Source organism: Poromitra crassiceps, assembly GCF_964638095.1.
Source record: "Poromitra crassiceps genome assembly, chromosome: 7".
In the NCBI taxonomy this organism is placed as follows: domain Eukaryota; kingdom Metazoa; phylum Chordata; class Actinopteri; order Beryciformes; family Melamphaidae; genus Poromitra; species Poromitra crassiceps.
In genome coordinates this window covers 33998685-34025692 of record NC_139628.1, presented here as the reverse complement: position 1 = coordinate 34025692, position 27008 = coordinate 33998685, and the positions used below count along the sequence as shown (strand labels likewise).

The following is a 27008-nucleotide window of genomic DNA, read 5'->3' as shown; positions in this document are numbered from 1 at the left end:
TTTTGCACTATACAAACTGAAAAGGAAATATTATGAAAATGGGGAAAAGGCTGGAAAAATGCTGGCTTACCAGCTTAAAAAACTAGAACAGAAACGTGCTATCACCTCATTAAGGGACAGCAGAGGTACCATTACAAGGGACCACGACATTATCAATGATATCTTCAGAAGGCATCTCTCATCTTTGTGTAGTCTTAGACTGAATTTCAATCATGGAAGACCAAAAGGCATAGGTAGACACCCCATGCTGTCATACCCCTCAGCCCAAATGAAATCACTAAATGACGTCACCATCTCCGACGTCACCATCTCTATGACGTCACCTTTGCAGGGTGACGTCAGTTGCCCAAATGACATCAGTTATGACATCATAAATGCCCTTCTGCCAAATGACATCAGTTATGACATCATAAATGACATCAGTTATGACATCATAAATGCCCTTCTCCTGGTACTATATAAAGCCCCATCACCACAGCTTAAATCACACTTATGCAGTCATCACTCACCTCGTGCCAGCATCCCGCATTCATCCAGCATCTCCAGAGCAAAAGCTTCACTCAGTCCATCATCATGTCTGAGTCCGAAAACGAGCAGCAGCTTCAGAGGGTCAACGCCGCCGTGGACACCTTCCTCCAGAGCGCGATCAACGTCCCGACCATCCCAGGGCAAACCTCAGATCCCCAGGCTTCATATTCAGGCGTCACAAAGGACGCTCCTCACACCAGGGGCCGCGGCCGCAAAAAGCAATCCATCCCCGCGGAGGTCCAAGACGTCTCGCCCGGATCAAACTCCGCGCAGCACTCCGGAGGCCGTAGCCGCGGCGAAGGAGCCAAGAAATCCGCCTCCAAGAAAGCCCCAGCGATCATCCTCAGCTGCTGTTCATCATCACTGGAGCAGTTGTCTCGCTTACGGAGTAAATAGGCTCAAGCAAACAGCCTTCATCAGCTCCCGCGTAGGCCTCACTTCCGTGCAGAGCGTTCCCCCTTCAGCCTGTCCATCATCAAGTCAACATCAGTCTCAAGACAAAGTTCGAGCAGCCCCATTTTGTCCAGCTTGCACCAGCGCATTATTTTCTTCACCGGGGCTCCATGGCTTCCAGCGGCCCATCGTCAGTCCAGCGTGCAGAATCCAGAGCACTTCCACATTAGCATCCACCAGCAAATCGGCTCGATCACACCAGTCGTCCAGCGTGTGGCCAGTGTTGGGGGCATTTCCGCACCAGGGATCATCCATCGCTCTCCAGGCAACACCGGGCCCTGTCAATCGCCCAGAATTCCCCATCGCCGTGTCCAGCTGAGCAGCAACAGCAGAAGGATGTCACATACTGTAGCTGCCTGACATCATCACCCTAAACCGTATCTTTTCATGATTTTAATGCATTCAGAATCTCAATACTTCTTGCAAAAATGCCATTGCTGATGAGTCACGTGATAAATTGTGCCGTTCAACAAGGGCAACCATAAACTAACAGGGTCGCAAATAGCACATCAGCAGTGCATTGAAAATCCTAGAACCACAAGTCGGCAATGAAACCTAGCTTCTGCCATTCACTCTGGCTGTAGCTAAATGCTGCTATTAATTCACCCATGCAGGTAAAAGGGGCAAGGCTTAATGAGCTATAAGTCTTTTGGTGAAAAATGCTTGTATTATTATTTTCTCTCTTTTCTTCATATCGCAAAATCAGATATATTGCAAATGCCAGTTTCCAATATTGCCGTGCAGGCTCCTCACAAGGGGGACCTGGGACGGACCAGGGTTCGAACCCGCGACCTTCCGCATGAGGCGGCAGCGCTCACCGCTGATCCACCGTGCTTTGCTTTTAATGAAAGCGCATTGCATTGGGCGAATCTTGTCTGTCTCTCCTGCTAGCAATCCAGAGGATCCTTCAAGGCAGAGATATTAACTTAGTCAGTATTATCCTGCCGTCTGCTGAGTGCAGCAAGAAAATAATGGGCGGCCAAGACGTATCGGCCGTCCTAAAATCTTCCGACCCCCGTCTCGCCAGAGAGCTATCTATTGGCTGAGCTCTTGATCAGTGACGTAGATTGATCAGTGACGTCGCCAAACCCAGCCCGCCCATCTCTCCGGCCTAGGCCTCTCCCAGCCAAAGTTTATAAAAGTGGCTGCACACCATGCTGGGACTATGGAGTGTGGAGAATTGTTGAATAGAGAGAGAATTTGTGGAGCGTTTTGATTAGACTGCATAGTGTAAATTGTAGTATTTAGTAGTTTAGGTTTCGTTTTAGAGTAGTCAGATAGCCTAGGTTGTGTTTGTTTGTAAAAAAATAAATACATAAATAAATGTTCGTCTGTTTGCATAGGTATGTGAGAAGAGATGAGGAATTACTCAGTTTTACAGTAAATGTCAGGACTTTGACCTGGATTCATCAAGAACACAGCTAATTTCCAATAAAGTATATATTGATTTTCAGCAGAAAAAAGTGGAAAAAGTGTTGAGTATCTCTTTGTAGTATTTAGTAGTTTAGGTTTAGTTTTAGAGTAGGCTATGTCAGATAGCCTAGCTTGTGTTTGTTTGTAAAAATAAATGTTCGTCTGTTTGTTGAGTTTAGTTTAGTGGCCAGTAGGGCAGCGCCGGTGCCACGGCCACCACCAGCAATACGTTGTGTTTTATGTGAATATTTCGGCTGGTTAGAATGCATTTCAAGAAACTGCTCTAGCTAGCTTTCATTGCAAAACTTCGGCCAATGCTAATTAGCCGACTCCTGTCTGCCTGCATCACGCTAGCATGTTAGCCAGGCTAATATGCTTGAGGCTAATTAGCCTCGAGCTACACTGAATAACACAGACCCCGACAGCTTTGACTGGTGTTGGCTCGCTCCCCCAGTGGTCCCGATGCATCCATATACTTCTACTACCTTCAGATAAAGGTTGTAAGCTCACCTGTAACTATCGGTGACAATAGGCTTGTTTGAGTTGACTGCCGCCTTGCCTGGAAAGCAGACGAGAGCAGGCGAGCACAGTCAGGTGAGGCGTCAACAAGTCGAACACCCCTGCAGCACACTCACTACACTTTCACAACAATGAACAAGGCTCATTCAGGCTTAGTTTTATAACTTTTACCTGCATTTCCTGCACATCACAGCACAGGCTAAATGATGCGACATAAATATACATTATGTAAAGTCATTGCATAAATGTGTTTTTATTGAAAAAGTGGCGTCAAGTAAGCAAGTCATGTTGGAGTGGATATCACAGTGTGCAACCATGTTACGATACATGTTACAAACGACCCATTTCACTATTCACGTTGTATTTGCGAGGGGTATATACACCCCACCGGTGGATGTGTTAGGTGTGTTAGGTATGTGTTTTTCTCTTAGGGTTTCCATTTTAATTTCATTTTATTTTGTCCAATATTCAAATATTCCTGAATTGCATTTTATGTTACAAATAAGTATTATTTCTATCTAACTTTTTAGCCAGATTTGATGGTTTTCTTGTCAAAAGTCTGCCGCTTCAAAGCCTTCTGGGTAATATCCAAACAATAGAGAGGCAAAGTGACCGCCTACTTCCTGCTTCAGCACTGTACCAGAGATTTTCCTATACACATTTCGTAAAATGATTATAAAAGGTTTTACTAGTTCAAACCAAACGGTACAGATATATTTCAATCATGAGAGACTCGTAATACATTTTAACAATCTTTATTGAATCAAAATAAACAGTTTAAGCATGGCGTATGACTCCATGATGTGACGCTCCTCTTGCTATGAGAAAGGGGGCGCGTCAGTGCTGTATGAGATAGAAAATCCCCCAAAGGGGGGGTCTATCAAGGCCACTGGTTCGCTGGCGCTTGGCCGCAGCAGTTTGCCGGCATGGATCAGTCCTCCGCGTTATATGAAATGTACCCGATAGTGGCTGCTTGTCACATGTGGGGGCGCTTCTGGGCCTCCAGGGTGGAGCCTCCTGGAGCCTCCAGGGTGCAGGCTCGCATGCTGCGCTTTACCCGATCAAAATGGAGTGAACGTGACCGGTGTGTAGTCAAGACTGACCATTTTCAGCGTGTAGCAAGTTGCTACTAGCAACAAGCTAGCGATGTTGTTATTTCATAGCGACGGAGGGATTTGAGAGCGACAGGCAGGGAGGGGAAAGGAAATCCATAAATGGTCAGAGCCGGTCGGTTGGAGCCAATGGCAGAGCTTGCAGGAAGCGGAAAGGGATTTTCTTCCGCTGCCGGCAGAGCCCCTCGAGTTCCTATTACACAGCATTGAAACGAGGCTGCCCCCAGAGGTTAGAGGAAAAAAATTACCGATGGGTTCCCAGATTGGCAATTGCCCAACTGTGATGTCACCCGAGCATCTGTGATCTTATCTTAGCCAAAATTTGTGATGGAAGTGATGTCACTCGGGCAGTTGTGTGTGTGTGTTGAATGCATTTGCAATTGCTCAACTGTGATGTCACCTGAGATTTGGGTCTGGATTTGGGTATGAATCGAGGCAACAAGGAAGAGGGTGTGTGTGTTTGTGTGTGAAGTGATATCACCCAACTGGAAATGATGTTACGCAATTGCTCGACTGTGATGTCATCAGGCAGTTGTGATGTCATCAGTCACTCAAGTGTAAAATGGTAGTATAGAGATTCCATCAACCCATGTAAAGTGTTGGTTATACCAGTTCTATAAAAAGTTAATTGTGAATTATTTACAATTTCTGACAAGACCTTTATTTTTTAGTTGGCATTAGCAGAGATGCTCACAAGTCATTTTTTGCAAGTGCAAGTCAAGTCTCAAGTCTTTGGTCACAAGTCCAAGTCAAGTCTCAAGTCTTTGAGGGGCAGGTCCAAGTCAAGTCTCAAGTCCCTATGGATGAGCAGCATTCTATCATCTGCCACATGCCATCCAGTCTGCTTAGCACACTGCATAGCTAAAACTAAGGAATTCAAAGCATGTACTGTATTATCCTCACTTTACCTTTACTCCTTATCTAGAATACAGTAGCAGCAATGATTAGAGATGACCACGTGGGACTGACTACTTGGTACATTCCTCCTCCCATTTCGTGGGACTGATTGCAAATGTATGCATGCATCTAAAGACATCCTGTTTTGTATTCATTCAGTGACTAGTGGCTGTGACCGTCTTGTCTGTTGCCTGTATAATCACTGCTGGGATATCTTGTTTGTCACACAGGTATGTTATTACACCTTTTGTCATTTTTATTTATTTATTTTCTTTGAGTTTTGTATATTATAAGATACAGTAGCACCTGTGAGTGGAACGAGTCGACTGAAGAGCAGTGACTAGTGGCTGTGACCGTCTTGTCTGTTGCCTGTAGTAGTTGTAGTAGTAGTAGTAGTAGTAGTAAACGGTTTTATTTGGTTAAGAGTAATAATGTACTAATGGCAACACAAGTTGAATTGGTAGTACATTTTACAATGTATAATCACTGCTAGGATATCTTGTTAATTGTCACACAGTAAACCAGTCAACCTGGGCTACTGGTGTCCTCGTGGTTTCCTTAGGGGTGTCCCTGCTGAATGCTGTCAAGTTACACAAGCAATTGTCTTCTTCTTAGTTAAAATTGGTTAAGTGGTGTCAGTATGTCTGCACTGCTTACATCAGCACCTTGGTGTGATTTTTATTTCATAAGCCTATGTAAAAAATCTATCGCAGTTTAAAATAATCAAAGAATGTAGGCCTATATGGAGAGTTATATATGTAGTTGTATTTTGGTGGAGGTGGACATCAGTCTAGCCAAGGCTATCTGTGTTGTAGGCCAGAGAAAGTTGCACACTTTTTCTGTGGAACACCCAGTGTCTTTTTTTCTGGCTACACTAGAGCAGTGATCCTCAACACGAGGCTCTAGAGCCACATGTGGCTCCTTTATGGTAGTTGTGGCTCTTTTAAGTCCTACTTAAAATAAATAAATAAAACTCTAATAATGGGAGGAAATTTACTTTTTTTGGATTGTGGCTCTTGCAAAACTTCTTTTTCTGAGTGTGGCTCCTGAGTAGGGCAATTAAGGTTGAGTACCACTGCGCTAGATTATTCAAGGCCAAAGAATTGAATGAAAAAATATTTAATTATATTAATGATGTATACAGACAACCAAAAAATGCCTTGTCATAGAAAGTCCTAGAATATTTTCCCAATAGCTTAATCTTACTTATCTCTTATCTAACTTTTCTCAACATCTTACCTTATGTTACCTATGTTACCTTAGTGTCAGTGAATCAGGTTGGTCCAGTTGCACAAACTTGGCACAAACATGTTTGAAAATGTGGAAATGATCCAGTTCATTAGCCAAAAAAACTAAGCTATGAAGGAAATACATACCATTAGGGAATGTCTCATTAAAGGGGCCACAGCCTCCCAAGGCTGAATTTGAAGAGCGAATGTGTCACCGCGACGCCACCGAAGCTGTGCCGTTTCCATGCCTCCTTGAAATGCCGCCTTCTTTTCCCAAATCTGCAGGATGCAACAGATGGATTCTTCATGGCCCAACCTATCCCAGAACGCCACGTGACTGTCGAGCTCTATTGTAAACAACATTGTGATTCAATCTATAAAAGTCACAAATACGGAATGGGGGGGGGGGGGGGGGTGATTTTGAGCTGCCTTTCGTTCCGCCAGCGGAGGTAGTAACAGCGCCGAATCAACGTCTGTGTAAAAGGGGACCCCGGAAAGACGGGAACCGAGGAGAAGTCTACCAGCTCTGAGATTGAAGTTCTACTATCAGAAATAAGTCAACCAAAGTATATTTTATCCTATTTCATACCATTCAATACAGCACTGTTACAAAAAAACAATATTCCCCTATATTTGAGATGAATAGCCTATGTTCCAACAAATCTAACTCCATATAGGAATGTTATAACCTAGTAGGCTATATTATTTAAGCTCAAATGGAGCTTAGCAAAAATTCTATAAGAAGAGACCTGTTAGTTGTCATTGTTCGCGGGCGGTAACATTTAGATTAAACCAATCTGAGTAAGACACATCTTTCCATTCAACCTATCATCATCTAGCTGTCAAAAGCTAAAAACCGCCTTTTCTCTTTGTGTGGTCTGCTGGGTTTTCAGTGCGTTCCTGCGTCCCTCCTCCACCCCATTCTCCTCCAGTCCTCTCCGAGGTCTTCAGATTCAGAAGCCTTCTCCAGCAAGACCAAGACCACCTTCACCACCACCACCAGGTCTAGACTCCACGGGGGGGATATTCAATCCTACTCCTGCCTGCACTACCCCTGCTGATCATGATGTCATTATCAAGCCGACGTCATGATGGAGTCTAATTGCCAAAAATAATTTAATGTGCTACAGGCTCATGTATCTAATCATTTAATAAAGCATTGTCATTCTAGAAATGTGTCCGTCTGGTTGAAATGACGTTGAGTCGTTGACATTAGTAAGCTAAATTAACGGACATAACGGACTTAACGACCTGTCAGAAGACCTCTATCGCTATTTTCTCTCTAAACGTCCGCAGCATTTTCCACATTATTATAATAATTATTGTGTGTGTGCGTCTGATAAATCCCTCTGTGATGAGTGGCAAACTCGCGGACTACAGGTGAGGATATTTCCTCTGTTCTGTCAGTCTGTCCTCTAAACCCATCCACAATATAACAATAGGGGCCAGCGAGGGAAAAGCGGCCATAGGGATAGGAAGGTGGTAGAGAGTCACGATTCAAGGGGTGGGTAGGGTCGAGTGGCTAGGGTTATATGGGTGCTGGGAGGGGATGGCAAAGGGGGAGGGGATGTGGTGCTTAAAGATTTGTTGTTAAGATGACAGAGGGTTTGGGGCAGAATTATGTTAGAGCCGTATTTTAAACTGTTGCAAAACTATCCAGAGAAAAGCTATGTTTGAACAGTGATTGTAGCCACTAAAGAAACAAAACAAAAACAACATCGCTATTGTATAATTGCTTACTTATAGAAAAACATTTGCTAGTGAATCATAAGTATATCAACTAAATTTAATATTAACACATTGAGTGCCACAGCGCTTCAGTAAAATTGTCTGGAGCCTGTGCCAGATTCACTTCCATTCAGTTGAAAACAGCTATAGAATTTTTTCTATTAGGGCTATATTGACAGGGCTGGACTTTAATGAAACATTGGACACTCATGCTTCTTCCAAAGAAGAAATTTTGTTTCTAGACAGTTCCATTATGAAATGACAGCCTCTGAAACAAGAGCACTTTCAAGGGTTTTCTGCTGTTTTTTTTTACTTTTCAAGATATAGTGACTTTTATGAATACTTTTTGCACTCTAATTTCGAGCACATTCACTGACTCTGGCTGGTGTTTTCTGATGTGGTGGTGTGGTTCTGTGCAGCCTGCGTGACCCACCCCCCTCTCCCCCCCCCCCCCCCACCTCTGAGCTGCGGGCTCCTCCCCACACGCACACAGTTTGTTTTCTCACAGACTCCGTTTTTGCCCCGGACGGATCGCAGCGCGCAACAAGGAAATGCCAAACGCGACTGAACGAAAAGATTTGGCCGTTCGGCTTCGGGTGCTGGCTTTCTGGCAGGGAATCGTGTGGAGAAACTATATGCAGATAGATAGAAGCAGAAGAGCTCAGTTGTGGGCGCGGATGCAGCCGAGCCAACTGTCCGCTGCAGACAGAGCAATCTATACGGCTCTGGCTGAAGCATGCATCGGTTTCCCCTTTGATCACGTCTTTCCCTGCTTTCTCCTGCACAAAGTAAAGGATCTGAGGTGGGTGGCGCAGCTCCCTTGTCGATGTTTAAGGTGGCGCCGTGTGATCCCTTGAAGGGATTCATGCTCACTGGCTAGGTACGACCTTAAACAGCAGAATTATGGAATAATATGAATTATGATTTTAGGACGTCCACAGACGTCCTTGGCACTCCTCGTTACTTTTTTTTAGGACGTCCACAGACGTCCTTGGCACTCAATGTGTTAAGGAAAACTTATTTTTGTTTATCATGAAATCTGAAATCATAACATGCCAATTAAATAGCAAAATTGTATTATCAAACAACATTATACAATCCACTGTTTACCATCTTAACACACCACAACAGTGATTTCAACAACAACAGATTATTCAAATTGAGTGTCTGTCTCCTGTTATCTTAATTTATATGGGCCTGAATTAGATGCCCCAAAATTCCATAAAGAAGGCAGAGAGATGTTAAGATACGTCCTTACATTTCATCTCCACATGGATGACAGGCTCTGTGTGTGTGTGTGTGTGTGTGTGTGTGTGTGTGTGTGTGTGTGTGTGTGTGTGTGTGTGTGTGTGTGTGTGTGTGTGTGTGTGTGTGTGCGTGCGTGCGTGCGTGTGTGTGTGTGAGAGAGAGAGAGAGACACCCCATTTACACCTGGTTTTTAAATGCGACCTGTATCTGGGTAGGTTATCTGGATAATGGGTTACATTTAAAAACCAGGTGTAAATGGGGTGTAAGAGATCTGAACACAATGTGATCTAGAGTCTAGACTACCCTCAGATGTGGTCAGGAAGATCTGATCACATCCTGATCACGATGCATTTACACCTGGCATTAACATGCATTTTTTAACTTAATCTGGATACAGGAACCTGTGCCCGGTTGCATAAACCACCTTAAGTTTCAAACTTAAGTTCGTCCCTTAGGCAATATATTTGCCTAAGCTGAGGGATTCACTTAGGAGGCGCGTTGCATAAAGCCTCTTAGGTTTTCTCCTTGCCTAAAGCTGACATATTTATTTTTCTCTCTGTCGCTCGATTCAACCCTTTGGAATCGCTCTCTCGCTCTGTTTAAATCGCTCGTCAACAGGCACAATAATTGACGGACATCTGGGGGCTATTACGTTATGCAATGTCATGATATTTGTCCACTACGAGCCACCGTAGTTGTTTACAAGCTAAGCCGCGAGCTCTATACCGGTAGTACAGACTTCACTTCATGTCAGCTGTCAGCCTGTCAATCAGCTGTCAATGCGGTTTGTTGCCACACAATAAACCAGCGGTTTGTTCCAAGCCAGTGTGATCCTTGACTCACTCTCACATGGCAGTCAATCAGCGTTGAACAGCGAGCGACTGATGCAAGCGTAATTTCACTCGAGTTGGGATATTTCATCTCGGGCGACGAGCAAATTTTCTCCCTATCACTCTGTCTCTGGGACGCCCAGCAATTTTTCTCCCGGGCGAATATACGCTCAATCGCTCGTTTGCATTGACTTTGTATATAAACTCGATGCCAGCGAAAAACTTTAATAGGTCGGTGTGAACGCAGCTTAAGTGTTTAGACTGAGGCTTTTATGGCAGTTACTGTCAGAATACGGCACAGCACTTCAGTTGCCATGGTTACGCTTCACTCTTCCGACTGCTCATGCTCATGCTCAACACAACACAACACACAAACATGTATCGGTGCGGGGATTCACTGCGAACACGTATGCTACCGTCAGCGTGGATCTGCAGAGGGAGCGAGCGAGTGAACGAACGAAGGAAGGAAGATTTTGTGTTGTCTCCCACAACCGACTGGAAAGTCCCACATGCAAAAAACTCAAAGCAATGTCTTGCTGGACAGCTGGCAATGCATGGTTCCTCCTGGTTTGGTGCTCGAGGTCCGGTTCAAGTTTTGAAGCTATTTTGAGGATGAAATGACAGTCAAATCTATACTCTCCTCTTGAATCACCATAAATTCAGCCCTGTTGAACAAAGTATTTCATACAAATTCACATTTAAGTGACGGTTATGTGTCCCTTAAGATTTTCTGAGGAAAATGCCTCCTAAAGACCTTCTAGCAACGCATAAGGGAATACTTAAGTAGATAAGGGCAAACACTTGGAGATCTAAGGGTTTTCCATTACAATATCCTGTGGGAATCCTTAGGTGATTTTATGCAACTCATTTTCAAGGGATACTTAGATGAAAATTTAAGGGCAACCTTAAGTGGTTTTATGCAACCGGGCACAGGTATAAATGGTGTGAGAGAGGGGCAGAGAGAGAGAGCCATATAGCAAAAATCTGAATGCGTATCTGAACAGACCTCTGTCATTAAACTCCCAAATTCTGAACCAATTTCCTTCTGTTAAATTTTCCCTGTGCCAACCACACTTCTATCACCTGTCAATCAAAGGCCACGACCCGAAATGCAAGTATTGGTCTGCTGTGTGTGTCATAATGTGGCGATAACAAGCTGATTTGGCTCCGGTGATTTGGTAAAAATAAAACAAAACCTTCACAACTTCTGCCTATAGTACATTTCTATCATGGAGAAGCATACAGTATGAACACCTGTAAGTAATAAGTAAATAAGGGATAATTTAACGACTACATGTGTGTTATACGATTTTAATGCATGACACGGATGCGCAGGTGGAGGGTGGTTGCCTCCGCGAAGTGCATTAAAATAACACACACCTACGAGTTGATTTTCCCGGCATGTTCACACAAGGCGCTATTCAGACGCAAAGCCAAAGCAGATCTTAAATGATCCTGACTGGCACGCCAAAGCGGTCACACCAGAAACAGTCTCTTTTCCTCAGCCACCAGCTTGGAGCTGCTGCTCCGGCCCCTCCCACCCCTCACAAATTGCATTGACTGCCTGCCTGGCAGCTCGGGATCACCTTGGAAAATAGAACAGAAGCTGAATGGGTTCGGCGTGGCGTTGGCATGGCGCACCGTGGCTTCAGCATGGCGTGGCATGGGGCCGGTGTGAACGGACTCGCCTGTCAACAAGGTCCGGACGATGAATTGAAACTGTGTGGCTTTGACGTGTTGAGCCGTTATGGTGCAGGGAAGCTAGTCCACTCAGCATATACTGTAGAAGGTGAGGTAGCGAGGTATCCACTAATACCCGGAACAAGCGTTAGCATCCCGTCAGCTACTCATGCAATGGAAACGCTGTTTGCTGTTCCAGTAATTAGGATGAACCTTGGATACCAGCCGGTATGGTGCAGGGAAGCTAGTCCACTCAGGTCATAGAAGCTGAGGTAGCAAGTTGAACAAACGTTTACTGTGCTGTTTGATTAAACAGCTGTGCAGGTTGGGGAGCAGATAAATTTACAACATGTGATTAGACTTGAGCTGGACTACTTGTGCATTCTACGGTTTTATACCATTGTCGGGGTGAATACTGGGTGAATGCGATTCTGATAAGCTAGCCTAACTAACCTAGCTAAGTAGCTCCTGGCAAATGGTCTGTTCATCGTTCATATCAATGTGAACGGTTAATTACTTTAAATTGTCTTTACATTCTGTCCAATTGAACCAGAATGACGGAATATGCTACCAGAAAACAAGAAACCAAGCGTCTCTTGGGGTAAGCTTCAAGAACGTAAAAGTATAGGTCTTCCGCTTAAGGATTTCAAAATAAAATCCTAAGTGCTTTATTTGTTTCTCCAAAGGTGAGAAGCATTTTATTCTGAAAGTAAATCGTGGTATTTCCGTTGCTAGTTTGGTGTAACTGTCGCTATTTTGTCACAGCCCAATAATACTGTTGTGTTTCAGAAAGGTAACGTCAGTTTCAAATTCTATAGAGTGATTACCGTAAATTCCGGACTATAAGGCGCACCGGTGTATAAGCCGCACCTTCAAAGTTGACTATTTTTTTCTTATATAAGCCGCACCGGACTATAAGCCGCGGGTGTTTTAATGGTTTTTTTTTTTTTTTTTTTTTTTTTGTGTTTTAATGTTACAGTATTTATTAACATTTCAACAAAACAACATAACACAACACCACCTGTGTTGTTATTTACAGTGCACACAGTGTCATACAGTGTCATACAGTGTCATACAGTGTGGTGAAAAGAGGGCAAGAGAGGAAATTAAAACAGAAGTGGCTTTATAGTTAGAAAGAGTGCTAAAAAAGAGAGATTTTTTTTTTTTTCTTTGAAAAAAATCCATAGATAAGCCGCACCGTTATATAAGCCGCAGGGGCCAAAAAAGGCCAAAAAACGGGAAAAAAGGTGCGGCTTATAGTCCGGAATTTACGGTACATTGATGAACTGTTTATCTGTCTGTGATAATATTCAGGCATATAGCTATATGGAGGAGCTGTCCATGATGGACGGTGATTATGATGATGATGACGATGATGATTATTATTATTATTTTATTATTAACACATTGAGTGCCAGCCGTTTTTTCAATGCTGTAGGTAAGTTGTGCCAGGTTTTTTTTTGAGGATTCTGGCTCATTTTACAAGAGCCAAGGATTCTTTTCTGTTAAGACTTCGTGAACACCAATCATCTAAAAAGAACTAATAGAATGTGTGCTTTCTCTGTCTAAAAGAGTTAGTTTGTAGAGTTAGTAGTTATGTAGATATTAGCCGTTGAGTACAGCATGGTTTCAGAGATTTTCAGATAGTTTTGAGATAAATGGATTTTTAGAACCACCTCACGTGCCTGTGATTATGGGTGCCCTTGGGCAAGTCTGTATACTGTTTTGTGTGTGTGTGTGTGTGTGTGTGTGTCTGTGTGTGTGTGTGTGTGTGTGTGTGTGTGTGTGTGTGTGTGTGTCTATAAACTCCTCCCTCCGTAGGTGTGGCTTTGCAGTGTTTTGTCACAGGCGAGTTTCTGTTGCCTCACAGATCCCAAAAAAATAGAAGGGAATCGCAGGAGCGGGGAAGAGGAGAGGAGAGGCGAGGGGGGGGGGGTTAGACACGGGAGAGAAATTCCTTCGCGATCCCCTTCTTCCAATCTTGAGGCAGCCTACTCCGCTCTGCTGCTGCTCCTCTGGGCTGCTGCTGCTGGCGGCTCTCGGGCGAGTCTGGAAACGGGCTCGTTCGTTTCTTGAGGTGTCGGCTGAGAGCTTTGAAGAAGCTTTTGCGATTCTGGTCTTATTTATGCGCAAAGGTACTCGAGTGTGTGTGTGTGTGTGCGCGCGCGCGTGCGTGTGTGTGTGTGTGTGTGTGAAATCGAAAGAGTTTTCGCCCAGCTATTTCCTTGAAAATTAGAATGGCTTTCTCCCGCGGACTGGCTTTCTCTCTGTCTGGAGAGAACTGTCGCCACTTAGTGGTCGGTAAAATAGATTATACACATTCTCTTCCTCCAATATTGATATAGAAGACGTAAAAGGGGTTGATTGATGTCCCACCGTCAAAAAAAAAAAATGTTTATGTAAGACGAGATATCTCGTCTTTGGCACTCAACGGTTGGATTATGTAAGACGAGATATCTCGTCCATGGCACTCAACGTGTTAATATATATTTCCCCTTGACATGGAGATATCTCATCGCCATGATAGCCTAAAGCAGGCACGTGTGCCAAAAGCTGCAGTCAGTTCAAATGGCAGACTAAAAGATAAATATATAAGCAAACTCACAATAAAGCTAAAAATTCTGAAAATCCGGACCGCTTGCTTTCTTATAAACAGGATTTACTTGTACTTGTACTTTCAATACTTTTAAGTTAATTTAATATATAAAAAAAAATACTTTTGATACTTAAGTACAGAAAATATTAGCTACTTTAAGACTTTTACTCAAGTAATATTTTAATGGATTACTTTGACTTTTACCCAAGTCATTTTCTGGTAACGTATACTTTTACTCAAGTATGGATTTTGAGTACTTTATACACCACTGCACGCACGACACATTCACACATGCAAATTAATTTCCTCATTGGCCAGACTTTGGCACCATATCGAGAGAGCGGCTCGAAACACGCACAAGCCAGTAATGCACGCACGCACACACACACACACAGCATGGACACCGCATGGATGGGCGTGCACAGGGACGCACGCACGGGTCGGATTATGCACAAAACTGCACCGCTCAGTTCAACACCTGGGGGTGATTTTTTATACTAAATTTAAGTGAAAGTAACTTTTACATTTTAGGATATGATAGCATATACTGAGTTGAAATGCTCTTGAGTCACTATGGTGTTTCAATTTTCTAGAATCAAAAGAAGACAGGATGGGTTTTGGACCAATCATATCCATTTTGCTAATTATTGTGGGTAAGTTGATCTACGTATGTGACATGAAGTGAAAGATTATTGTCCTATAAGCAACATTATTATTTTAATCTTATTCACTTCATATTCCTTACAAATAGTGGCCCTAAATTTGGCTACTACCACTACTACTACTCAATCATCAACGACAACTGGCTGGTCAACAACTGGAGGCTTGATGACAACCACACCGATGACAACAATCTGCACTTGCACAACAACTGGAGGCTCAACAAGAACCAGTGTATCAACCACAACTGGAGGAACAACAACTGGAGGCTCAACAACAGCTGTTCAAACTACAGCTGCTCCAACTACAACTGGTGGATCCATCACAACTGCAGCAACAACAACTGGAGGCTCAACAACAACTGGAGCAACAACAACTGGAGGCTCAACAACAACTGGCGGGGCAATGACAACTGGAGCAACAACAACTGGAGGCTCAATGACAACTGGAGCAACAACAACTGGAGGCTCAACAACAACTGGAGCAACAACAACTGGAGGCTCAACAACAACTGGAGGCTCAACGACAACTGGAGCAACAACAACTGGAGGCTCAACAACAACTGGCGGGGCAATGACAACTGGAGCAACAACAACTGGAGGCTCAACGACAACTGGAGCAACAACAACTGGAGGCTCAACAACAACTGGAGCAACAACAACTGGAGGCTCAACAACAACTGGAGCAACAACAACTGGAGGCTCAACAACAACTGGAGCAACAACAACTGGAGCAACAACAACTGGAGGCTCAACGACAACTGGAGCAACAACAACTGGAGGCTCAACGACAACTGGAGCAACAACAACTGGAGGCTCAACAACAACTGGAGCAACAACAACTGGAGGCTCAACGACAACTGGAGCAACAACAACTGGAGGCTCAACAACAACTGGAGCAACAACAACTGGAGGCTCAACGACAACTGGAGCAACAACGACTGGAGGCTCAACAACAACTGGAGCAACAACAACTGGAGGCTCAACGACAACTGGAGCAACAACAACTGGAGGCTCAACAACAACTGGAGCAACAACAACTGGAGGCTCAACGACAACTGGAGCAACAACAACTGGAGGCTCAACGACAACTGGAGGCTCAACAACAACTGGAGGCTCAACAACAACTCAAACTACAGCTGCTCCAACTACAGCTGCTCCAACTACAGCAACTACAACTGGTGGATCCACCACAACTGGAGGCTCAACAACAACTGGAGGCTCAACAATAACTGGAGGCTCAACAATAACTGGCGGGGCAATGACAACTGGAGCAACAACAACTGGAGGCTCAACGACAACTGGAGCAACAACAACTGGAGGCTCAACAACAACTGGAGCAACAACAACTGGAGGCTCAACAACAACTGGAGCAACAACAACTGGAGGCTCAACAACAACTGGAGCAACAACAACTGGAGGCTCAACAACAACTGGAGCAACAACAACTGGAGGCTCAACAACAACTGGAGCAACAACAACTGGAGGCTCAACGACAACTGGAGCAACAACAACTGGAGGCTCAACAACAACTGGAGGCTCAACGACAACTGGAGCAACAACAACTGGAGGCTCAACAACAACTGGAGGCTCAACAACAACTGGAGGCTCAACAACAACTCAAACTACAGCTGCTCCAACTACAGCTGCTCCAACTACAGCAACTACAACTGGTGGATCCACCACAACTGGAGGCTCACCAACAACTGGAGGCTCAACAATAACTGGAGGCTCAACAATAACTGGCGGGGCAATGACAACTGGAGCAACAACAACTGGAGGCTCAACGACAACTGGAGGCTCAACAATAACTGGCGGGGCAATGACAACTGGAGCAACAACAACTGGAGGCTCAACGACAACTGGAGGCTCAACAACAACTCAAACTACAGCTGCTCAAACTACAGCTGCTCCAACTACAGCTGCTCCAATTACAGCTGCTCAAACTACAGCTGCTCAAACTACAGCTGTTCCAGTTACAGCTGCTCCAATGACAGCTGCTCAAACTACAGTTGCTCCAATGACAGCTGCTCAAACTACAGCTGCTCAAACTACAGCTGCTCCAATTACAGCTGCTCAAACTACAGCTGCTCAAACTACAGCTGTTCCAGTTACAGCTGCTCCAATGACAGCTGCTCAAACTACAGTTGCTCCAATGACAGCTGCTCAAACTACAGCTGCACCAATTACAGCTGCTCCAATTACAGCTGCTCAAACTACAGCTGCTCAAACTACAGCTGTTCCAGTTACAGCTGCTCCAATGACAGCTGCTCAAACTACAGTTGCTCCAATGACAGCTGCTCAAACTACAGCTGCTCAAACTACAGCTACACCTGAACTTTGCATAGTTGCACGTCTCACATCAGAGGTGGCAGTTCCGTTCACTTGTGAACTCATTGACCCTCAAAGCCAAGAATTCAGAGCGCTTGCAGTGAGAGTTGTTGCTGTGGTAAGCATAACTTCATTGTTTTCTTGGTGTTGTTTTGTTAAGCAAATCTTTACACTGTTAATTGCAACTGAAAAACAAATAATTTTAATGCAAATGCCAATCACATGACGTTTATTGTTCCATTTGATTTTCATTTGGATAATATTGTGTTTGAAATCCATGTCTAATTTTTGCATTTTTCTTCTTACAGTATGATGTAATCTTCAGTCAAAGATTTGGTGTTCTCTTCGTTCGCAGCTTTGTTATATCGTTTAGGTAATCTACAAACTCTACCTTCTTTTAAAGCCTAACTATATTAGTTAACATGTTTGTCATAACTAAATAATGTATATGTTTCTATGTCAATGTGTGGGAGACTGAGCCTCCCCTCAGAGAACATATAGACAGCTGCGCCTCCCCAAAGCCCCCCACCCCCATTATTATTGCCATTATTACTACTAGTGCAGATGTCGTTGAGATTGACGACCCTGTGTTGACTTTCTCAGTTAGTGTCAACGACCCTACTTAAAGCTGGGGTTTAGGGCTTGAAGGAGCGCAGAACTGAAGACAAATAAGGGCAAATAAGAAAACAGGGCACTGCACTCCGTCGGGTCGCCATCAGCGCACCCCCCGAGTATGAAGTCGATCCGACCAACGGTTCTCGAGACACGCAAAGGACAGACAGAGAGAGAGACAGACGCTATCGTCATTATAGTATAGATTGAGTTCCAAAAATGTTGAAAACATCTTTATCCTATATTCTTTAGGATTTAAAAACTTCTTTATCCCTCTTTTTTCAAATATCTTCTTTTAAACATTTTAAACGTCCACTCTGAAGGACTTTTAATCAGGTTTTTTTAACACATCTTTATTATAACTAGCAGGATACCTGCCCCGTGCAGTGTATCGAGTGTAAATGTTGCGTTCTCTGCATGTTCAACCCATGTGGACTGTGTCTGCAGCCAGGCTGGCCAGCGCAGACAGACAGTTCCCCAGCCCCATCAATTTTGTAAAATTCGTCTGAAATAGCTCCCCAACAGATACAAAAATATTACCATATATGTTTGATGTACATTTCCTTCTTCCTGGTTTCTCCTCTGACAGCCTGAGCCATGCCTGAGCTCACCTTAACAGAGGCAGCCAGACTGCGGGCGCTCTGCCTCCGGCTGAAGCCCTATAGTCATACTTGGCGGTCCGCGTGACGTAAATTCCGTCATCAGAGGGTGTGTGCGCAGGCTCTCTGCAGACAACCGTGGAGGCTATTTTTGTGACCGCACGGACATGTCTGGTGGAGGCTGTGCATTTGGTTCTCTCTGATTTTTCCGCGTCACATCACGCCTCCCTGAAGTTGGCTCGCACCCCCCAGGGGAGGCACGCCTCCCACTTTGAAAACCGTTGTTCTATGTGGATAATGACCTATAAGTTACATATTAGGGCTGCATGATATGCACAAAAAATCATTATATTATATTGACAGATATTGCAAGGTATGGGTCACGATTTTAGTGGGAATGCAAATTTTTGCATTTTATTTTCACTGAAAAAAGTTATTTAAACTGATTTTTACTGCAGTCTGAACCAAATAAGCATGTTCCCTTACGTCTGGATAATATGATTTGTAGGCCGGGGCATCTCTGTAGCACCACAATGCTTTAGTTAATTTTATGTTGTGACACATTTTACCTTAATCAAATTGCAGCTGCGATTTGGATATTGCACTTGGCCATATTGCGATTTTGATTCAATGAATTGATCAGATCTATTAGATACAGTATTTACCTCCGTCAACAGAGTTGGCTGGGAGGTTTTGTTTGTTTGTTTGTCAGCAGAATATCTTAAAAATGTATCAACGTATTCGCACGAAACTTGAGGGTAAAGGAGGTCAAGAGCCAACTAAAGGCCCCCACACATGAGCCGCGGTAAAACTGATCTGTGCCCGCTGTGTCATTGTCTCCCTATGGGGAGAGCAGGGCCGTCCTACACACTGAGCTTGAATTTGCCACTGAACGCTGCGCTCAAAGTTCAAACTATTTCAAGTTTGACCTAGTTACTACTGACCTTTCATGAACCAATGTTGCCTAGCAACAACTACTGCTGCTGCGGCTCTACCTCACGGTGAGGAAAGCGCAGATCTCTACCTCACGGTGAGGGAAGCGCAGACCTCTTATCATGTGAAGGCGGCTTTAGAACTGATTATCTTGCCATACCCACTGGCCACAACTGGGCGTGGCCAATCACAAAAAGGTGCTTAACTTCCAAACGGATTCACATAAACTTTATAGAAAGGTTGGCGGAGGACCACTCTACTGAGTGGTCTCTGGTTGAATAGGTTGTCAATATAATTTATTATTTTCATAATTTGACTGTTGATTGGTATTTGTGATGCAGGGCTGCTGTCGGTACGGGATCCAGAAACCGAGTTGCAGCTAACATTGAAGCAGAAGTGGGGATTGAGTTCTACAGTGTTGCTCCAGTTTCATCTATCCCAGAGGCTGATACCATTGTGGCGGCTGTGACAGAAGCTGTGAATAACCCCAACAATACCTTCAACATCAGTATTGATACTGACTCCCTCACAGTAACATGTAAGTCAACAGTTAACACATGAGGTTGAATTTCCCTCCACTCATTATTTCAAACAGAATTGTAAATAATTGCCTGAAATGAAAAGTTGGTAACAAAACTATGCTGGTAAATGTGAAACGGATGTAGCTTAGTGACGAGATACAAAAAGAGACCTGTCATTAATGCATTCAATGAAAATGCTCAAAATCACTAAGTAGTAACTTGTTTCAGTTCAGTTGAGTACAGTATTATAATTCCAGATTTGCTTTGCAGTCAAATCCATAAATACTAGAAGTGCACTCTGAGAGTGCAGACCTCTGCCAAGGCCAATACTCCAGTCTGCTATGATATGCACATTTTGTGAGTCGGATCAAAACGGATCAAAACCCTCAAAACCACTTTTCCCTAGCCCAGCCCCCCTCCCTTGCCCCGCCCCGGATCAGATCTGCGCCAAAATGTAATGGGTTCTTCATTGGTCCATTCTACATCCACCCACCAAGTTTCATGAAAATCTGTAGTTTTTCCGTAATCCTGCTAACACACAGACAAACAGACGGGACCGAAAACATATTTCTCCTTGGCAGAGGTAACACCACCACCACACATAAAACCACAGTAACCACGCAACAATAAAGAAATTACAAAAATATCAATCAAACACGTTGGCACTGAAAAGTGAAAGAATGCTAACTTCAAGTTGACTACAATACTAGCAAACTCAGAAGACACTTCCTTTGCAAACCAATTCTCTTCCTCAGTATTGTTTTGAAACAGTGTGTAGCAATGGAACTGGATTCAAGTTCTATATAACATCAGAGATCTTTTTGCCTTGGACATGAAAGTACAATGCAGCTTTTTCCCCCTCTGATTATTGCGAGCAAAATGCTTGATTTTGCAGCGGATTTTCTCAAAAACTGCCATGCAATTTGCAAGGTTTTATGTGAGTTTTTTGCAGTAAACTTGCGGGAACTAGCAAAAATTGCAAGTTGAGGGGGAGGAAATTTGTTTGTTTTTTTAATGGCAGCTTTTCTCTAAAATTTTAATGGAATTTACAGTCTTATGTGATTTTTTTTGTAGTAAAATTGCGGGAACTGGCACAATTTGAGGAACCTGTTTTGCAGTTTCTGCTGAGAAATCGTGAGAAATTAGAAACTTTGCAAGCCCCCGCAAATATTGTGAAGATTGGTCGAATTTGCGTTAATTATTGCGATCGCAAAATAGCAATTTCCTGGAGGGACTGATTATTGATACTCACAAGGTAACTGATTTATTTGTATTTTTGCTCCAGTTATAATATTTACAGTTACAACAGCTGTCACTTCGGTGGGGGTCACTTTCTCAACTGATGAGACATTTACAAGTAACCTGCTGAATTCATCATCTCCAGCTTTTGCAACTCGAGCCACGCTGATAAGAACAGAGGTAAGTCTCCCACATAAAATGAAGCCATTTTCAAAGGGCCTTTCTGTGTGGAGTTTGCATGTTCTCCCCGTGCCGCATGGGGGTTTCCTTCACATAGGAACCCCTCAACCAAAAGATGCAATATGCTGGTCGCTGATGTGGTGCCTCCTCTGGTCGTTCGGGGGCGCTTGTTCGGAGGGAGGGGAACTCGTTGGAATAGCGTGATCCTCCCACGTGCTATGTCCTACCGGTGAAGCTTCCCCTGTCAGGTGAAAAGAAGGGGCTGGCTACTGCCCATGTCTCAGAGGAAGCATGGAGCCAGTTTCGGCTCTCCACAGATCGGCAGAGGGTGGAGCAGCAACCAGGATAAATACATTTTAATTAGCACTAATGGGGGATAAAAATGGGATTTAAAAACCCGGGGCGCCCACTTCCAGGTTAAGCATACGAACCAAGGGATTTCATCTGCCATCTTATTTTACAGATATTTTGTAAAATGCTTATTTAAAAAAACTGGTCAAACCAATCGATTCAGCTCCTACTTCCTGTTCCAGTGTTTGCTAATACAATAGAGTACTGCAGGGATGATGTATTTTTGTAGGGTAAGAGAAGAGAAGTCTCTGCACTTCCAGCTCTTACGTGTAAAAGACAATGGGATTTTTGGATGGGGTTTCGGTTAAATGCATGAAATAAGGTATGTGATTAACAAAAGTGTATAAAACAGCAAAGATTTGTTCAGCAAGATAATCTTCACAAAGAACTTTTGAAGGGTAAATGCATATCTTTTGAAACACGATTTTCAGAAAATGCTTCAAGAGCCATAAAAGTGAAGATTGTGAAGATTATCTTGCTGAACACAAATGTAGCTGTTTCATAAACTTTTGTTAACCACAAACCTTGTTTCATGCATTTAACCGAACTCCCCATACAAAAATCCCATTGACATTTACATGTAAGAACCAGGAAGTGCTAACCTCCAGGTCTTCCGAACACATTCCTGTGGTACCTACTCTATTCACCTTATGTTCAGACCTTACAGTGGGCCAAATTCTTCCGGGTCCTTTTAACACTTCCGGCGGTCACGGCGCAAAATAAGAGTTGTTTTTGGAGCGGACAGTGAAGGGGTAAAATAAAGAACGTAGCCTACTACTTTGAGCCGGTACACAGCAAGCAAGCGAGTATACACTGTTAGCCAGGTCAGATAACGTTGTCGTCGACAATGACGAGCACTTTCTTGTAAAACATACCTGGACTCCAACAAAGAAAGCTTCAGATAGTTTTCTCTCCTCCGAGTTGCGCTCGAGCCACTAACGTCAATAAGACCCGCAGACGTTAACGAGACTTAACGAGCCAGTTACATGGCGTTGCATTCTTAGACATTGCCGTTTGCTTTTATTTGGTATGTTACATACAATTGGCTAAATTATTAGTTAATTCAGAGTTAGATGATATTGGAGCAGCCAGCCATTTTATTTTATTTTATTTTTAGCCGGATGTTTCGGAAGAAGCCGGAAGATATCGCGTTAACAAGCTGGAAAATGGCATTTGAGAGGTCACAGTGACCTTGACCTTTGACCTTTGACCACCAAAATCTAATCAGTTCATCCTTGAGTCCAAGTCGATGGTTGAGACAAGTTTTATTTAATTCCGTCAAGGCATTCCTGAGATATCGCGTTAACAAGCTTGAAAATGGCGTTCGAGAGGTCACAGTGACCTTGACCTTTGACCTTTGACCACCAAAATCTAATCAGATCATCCTTGAGTCTAAATCGATGTTTGAGGCAAATTTGATGAAATTCCGTGAAGGCGTTCCTCAGATATCACGTTAACAAACATCGTACGGACGTACGGACAACCCGGATCCATAATGCCTCCGGCCTGGCTATCACCGGCAGAGGCATAAAAACAAAAAGAAAAAACTATTAGCAAGACATTTTCAATATATTCAGGTTTCAAAATTGCCCATTTTCCCCAAGCCTATAAATTCCACTGTTCTTGCTAGGTAGCCTTATAGTCATATACTTGTCTTTTAATGTTGTTTTCTGCTTCACGATGCTGGATAATACAGTGCATACCCATGTCTCAGTGGGTTTCATTGCCTGCCAGTCATCACATTCATTGTTGACCTGCTAACGGTTCGCCCCAGAATTCAATGCATTTGTGCTTAGCTCAGCTAGTAGGCTAATTTAAGTCAAATAAAGAAAATTATAAAATTGCATAGACATTAATAGGCTAGGCCAAAGATACACTCTCAGTGCACTTCCCCTTTTGTAATTTTATAATTAAAAAGACGAAGGAAAAAACATTCAGAATATACCGGTAGCCAACATAAATCTGCTTTTATTCCTGCAGCTTGACTCTTTTTACAGAGCACAGTTCTCCTCCTTCCGATCCTTGACAGCGGTGTCATTCAGGTAATTTGTTTATATTCAGCTTTGCTAGAATTAATGAATAATGGCCAGTAAGTCATGATGATTGACACAATTTTTTTCTGTATTTCCATTTGCAGTAATGGATCGATCGTCAACACCATCCGAGTTACTTTCACGGCCTCATCTGTTCCTACAACTACTGAGATTGGGAATGTTGTGATCAATGCAGCTTCAAGCATTTCGGCCTTCAACATTGACACCACCAGTGTTGGTAAGTAGTCATATCAAGTACTACCTCATCAAAAAGTGCTCAAACTTACCACACTTTTTGCCAGACCCGCAACAGGTTGGCCACGGAATGTGTCAGGGGCTTACTGACTGACTGACTCCCTATTGTTGAAACACGCATAATGTGAGTGTTAAGCAGCAGCGGTAGCAGAAACAGCATAGATAGGCGGGACATAGCATTAGGAGGAATTTGATTGGACCGTTGTGTCTGGGACGAGGGACTGAGACATCGAGTGCACTGCAGTGCCTACTGAGCAGAGAGGGAGACACAGCAGTCCGCTAAAGAATTGATTTTATCGGACAAATCTGAAACTTAGCGGTCATGTTTCAATAACAGTCCCAGAGCAGGGAACCGGCGCGCAATTCCCCCAGGGCAGAGAGGCGCTTTCTAGCTGAGGGAGAGGGCCGGCCGTCGGCCAGGAAGCGTGCCACGAGCCGCGGTAAATAGCTATATTCCTGGAATGCAAGTTATAACCAGCCAATTACATATCCTTTGCATCTACATTAAACACATATATTCCCTTTTTTTTGTTATATTAACATTCATGAGCTAGCACAGTGGTTCCCAACCTTAGGGTCGCGACCCTAAGTGGGGTCACCTGGAATTCAAACGACCGCACCGCGGATTTATGCCTCCACCATTAGTTCATTCTTGAGTTCAAATCGCCATTTGAGGCAAATTGGAAGAAATTCCGTCAAGGCACTCCTGAGATGTTGCGTTACAAGATTGAAAATGGCGTTCGAGAGGTCACAGTGACCTTGACCTTTGACCTTTGACCACCAAAATCTAATCAGTTCATCCTTGAGGCCAAGTCTATGTTTGAGGCAAATTTGATTAAATTCCGTCAAGGCGTTCCTCAGATATCGCGTTAACGAACATCGGACGGACGGACATACGTACGTATGGACGGACATACGGACGGACGGACGGACAACCTGGATCCATAATGCCTCCGGCCTGGCTATCGCCGGCGGAGGCATAAAAAAAAATATATATATATTTATTTATTTTTAAACACCAGGCACAATTTAATACTATCGAAGATTATTTGGGTCACTTGAGATTTTGTTTGTTTGTTCTAAATTTAAGTGATAATCTCTCAGATGTCAGCTTTGTTCTCTTGGGTGACACCTATGGCAATGAGTGGTAATTGCAGGTGACATCCAAACAGTGTTGCATTATGTGACATTACTAATGTCACATAATGCCACTATATACTGCAAAGGCTTCCATCAATGGACCATAGCCTCAATCAACATTGTGAGTGACTCTCAATTGTTTTTTTTAGATGAAAATCTTCGCGATTATAACTTTAAATCAGGATTCTGAAATTAAAGTCAGAATTATCAGATTGAAGTCAGAATTCTGCAGGAAAAAAGAAGCATACTATGTGACATCACTGATGATGTCACTGATGACATTATCGATGGTGTACCGGAATTTGAATGCTGCTTGAATGTCCCTAGATTTTTGAGACGTCAAAGTAGGGTCACGGTCCAAAAAAGGTTGGGAACCCCTGGGCTAGCATCTATATTAGCAATGTTAGCCTATATGTAGCCATCTTGCAAGCATTCTTGGAATTTTCTTCTTTACCCCTGAAGACTGATTGACGGGTGGATGTTATATTATTGGTTGAAATTGTTTGGTGCCCTGCTGATGTAAGCACACTGCATATTTTGTTTTTGAATTTTGATATGAAAAGAAAATCATTTATTTTTTATTTTTTTAGCCGGACCCTGCACAGGAAATGTATCAGGGGCTTACTGAAACACGCATGCATGAGTATGAGCAGCAGCAGCAGCAGCAGCAGCCCGGGTGCGGCTTAACTAGGCTTGCCTAGTCTTGTTTTTAAAACATGTTTCTTTTTTTTCTCTATTCCTTTACAGTGGTTTCAAGTGGAGTAAGCCATAAGATCAGTCTCCTCACTGCATTCTTCTTGGTGGTGTTGTCATGGCTACTCTCAAACCAGCAATAAGTGTCAGCGGAGGGATTTTCTTCCGCTGCTGGCGGAGCCCCTCGAGTTCCTGTTACACAGCATTGAAACGAGGCTGCCCCCAGATGTTAGAGAGAAAATATACTTTTTTTTTTACCGATGGGTTCCCAGATTGGCAATTGCTCAACTGTGATGTCACCCGAGTATCTGTGATCTTATCTTAGTCACAATTTGTGACGGAAGTGATGTCACTCGGGCAGTTGTGTGTGTGCTGTGTGTGTATGACTGCATTTGTAATTGGGCAACTGTGGTGTCACCCGAGATTTGGGCCTGGATTTGGGTATGGATCGAGGCAACAAGGAAGAGGGTGTGTGAAGTGATGTCACCCAACTGGAAATGATGTCAGGCAATTGCTCGACTGTGATGTCATCAGGCAGTTGTGATGTCATCAGGGGTATTAAGTCATGGATAAAAGAGAAACAACAGTGTTCTCACACCTAATATCCCTGTAGACCTCTGGGGGTACTCTGTGTACTATGTCTGTATTGTGTGCTTTTATATTTGATGATGTTTCTTTTTGGGCATGTCTTTTGGGGTGTATTATAATGTAAAAGCCGCCTGTGGACAGGTGTTGAAAATTAGCATTCCGCTATAAACACTAAACACTGTGCATCTGGTTGTTGTGCATACATGTATGTTACATCTCTAATGCTCTGTGATGTCCATATGAAATAAACTTAACTAACTCAAGCAATTGTCTTCTTCTTAGTTAAAATTGGTTAAGTGGTGTCTGGATGTCTGCACTGCTTACTTTAGCACCTTGGTGTGATTTTTATTTGATAAGCTGTACTGTGTATTGTGTGTACATCCTTGTCAATACATTTGTATGTATGGATTTACTTGTGTGCTTTTATATTTGATGATGTTTCTTTTTGGGCATGTCTTTTGGGGTGTATTATAATGTAAAAGCCGCCTGTGGACAGGTGTTGAAAATTAGCGTTCCGCTATAAACACTAAACACTGTGCATCCTGCTGTTGTGCATACATGTATGTTACATCTCTAATGCTCTGTGATGTCCATATTAAATAAACTTAACTAAGTAACTCTAGCAATTGTCTTCTTCTTAG

General features: G+C 43.4%; 1 protein-coding gene across 1 annotated transcript; it reads left to right on the top strand.

Annotated features, from left to right (window-relative positions):
• Window positions 1-12191: 12191 nt before the first annotated feature.
• Window positions 12192-25994, top strand: LOC310779564 (uncharacterized protein; the record flags this gene model as incomplete). The annotated part of the gene is made up of 10 exons (XM_083640090.1): window positions 12192-12238; window positions 14985-15206; window positions 16524-16642; window positions 17205-17341; window positions 17532-17596; window positions 19709-19905; window positions 21174-21307; window positions 23639-23700; window positions 23796-23929; window positions 25834-25994. The coding sequence occupies 10 exons, from the start codon at window positions 12192-12194 to the stop codon at window positions 25920-25922; spliced, it is 1206 nt and encodes a 401-aa protein (XP_083496216.1). The 3' UTR covers window positions 25923-25994.
• Between the last annotated feature and the right edge of the window lie 1014 nt (window positions 25995-27008).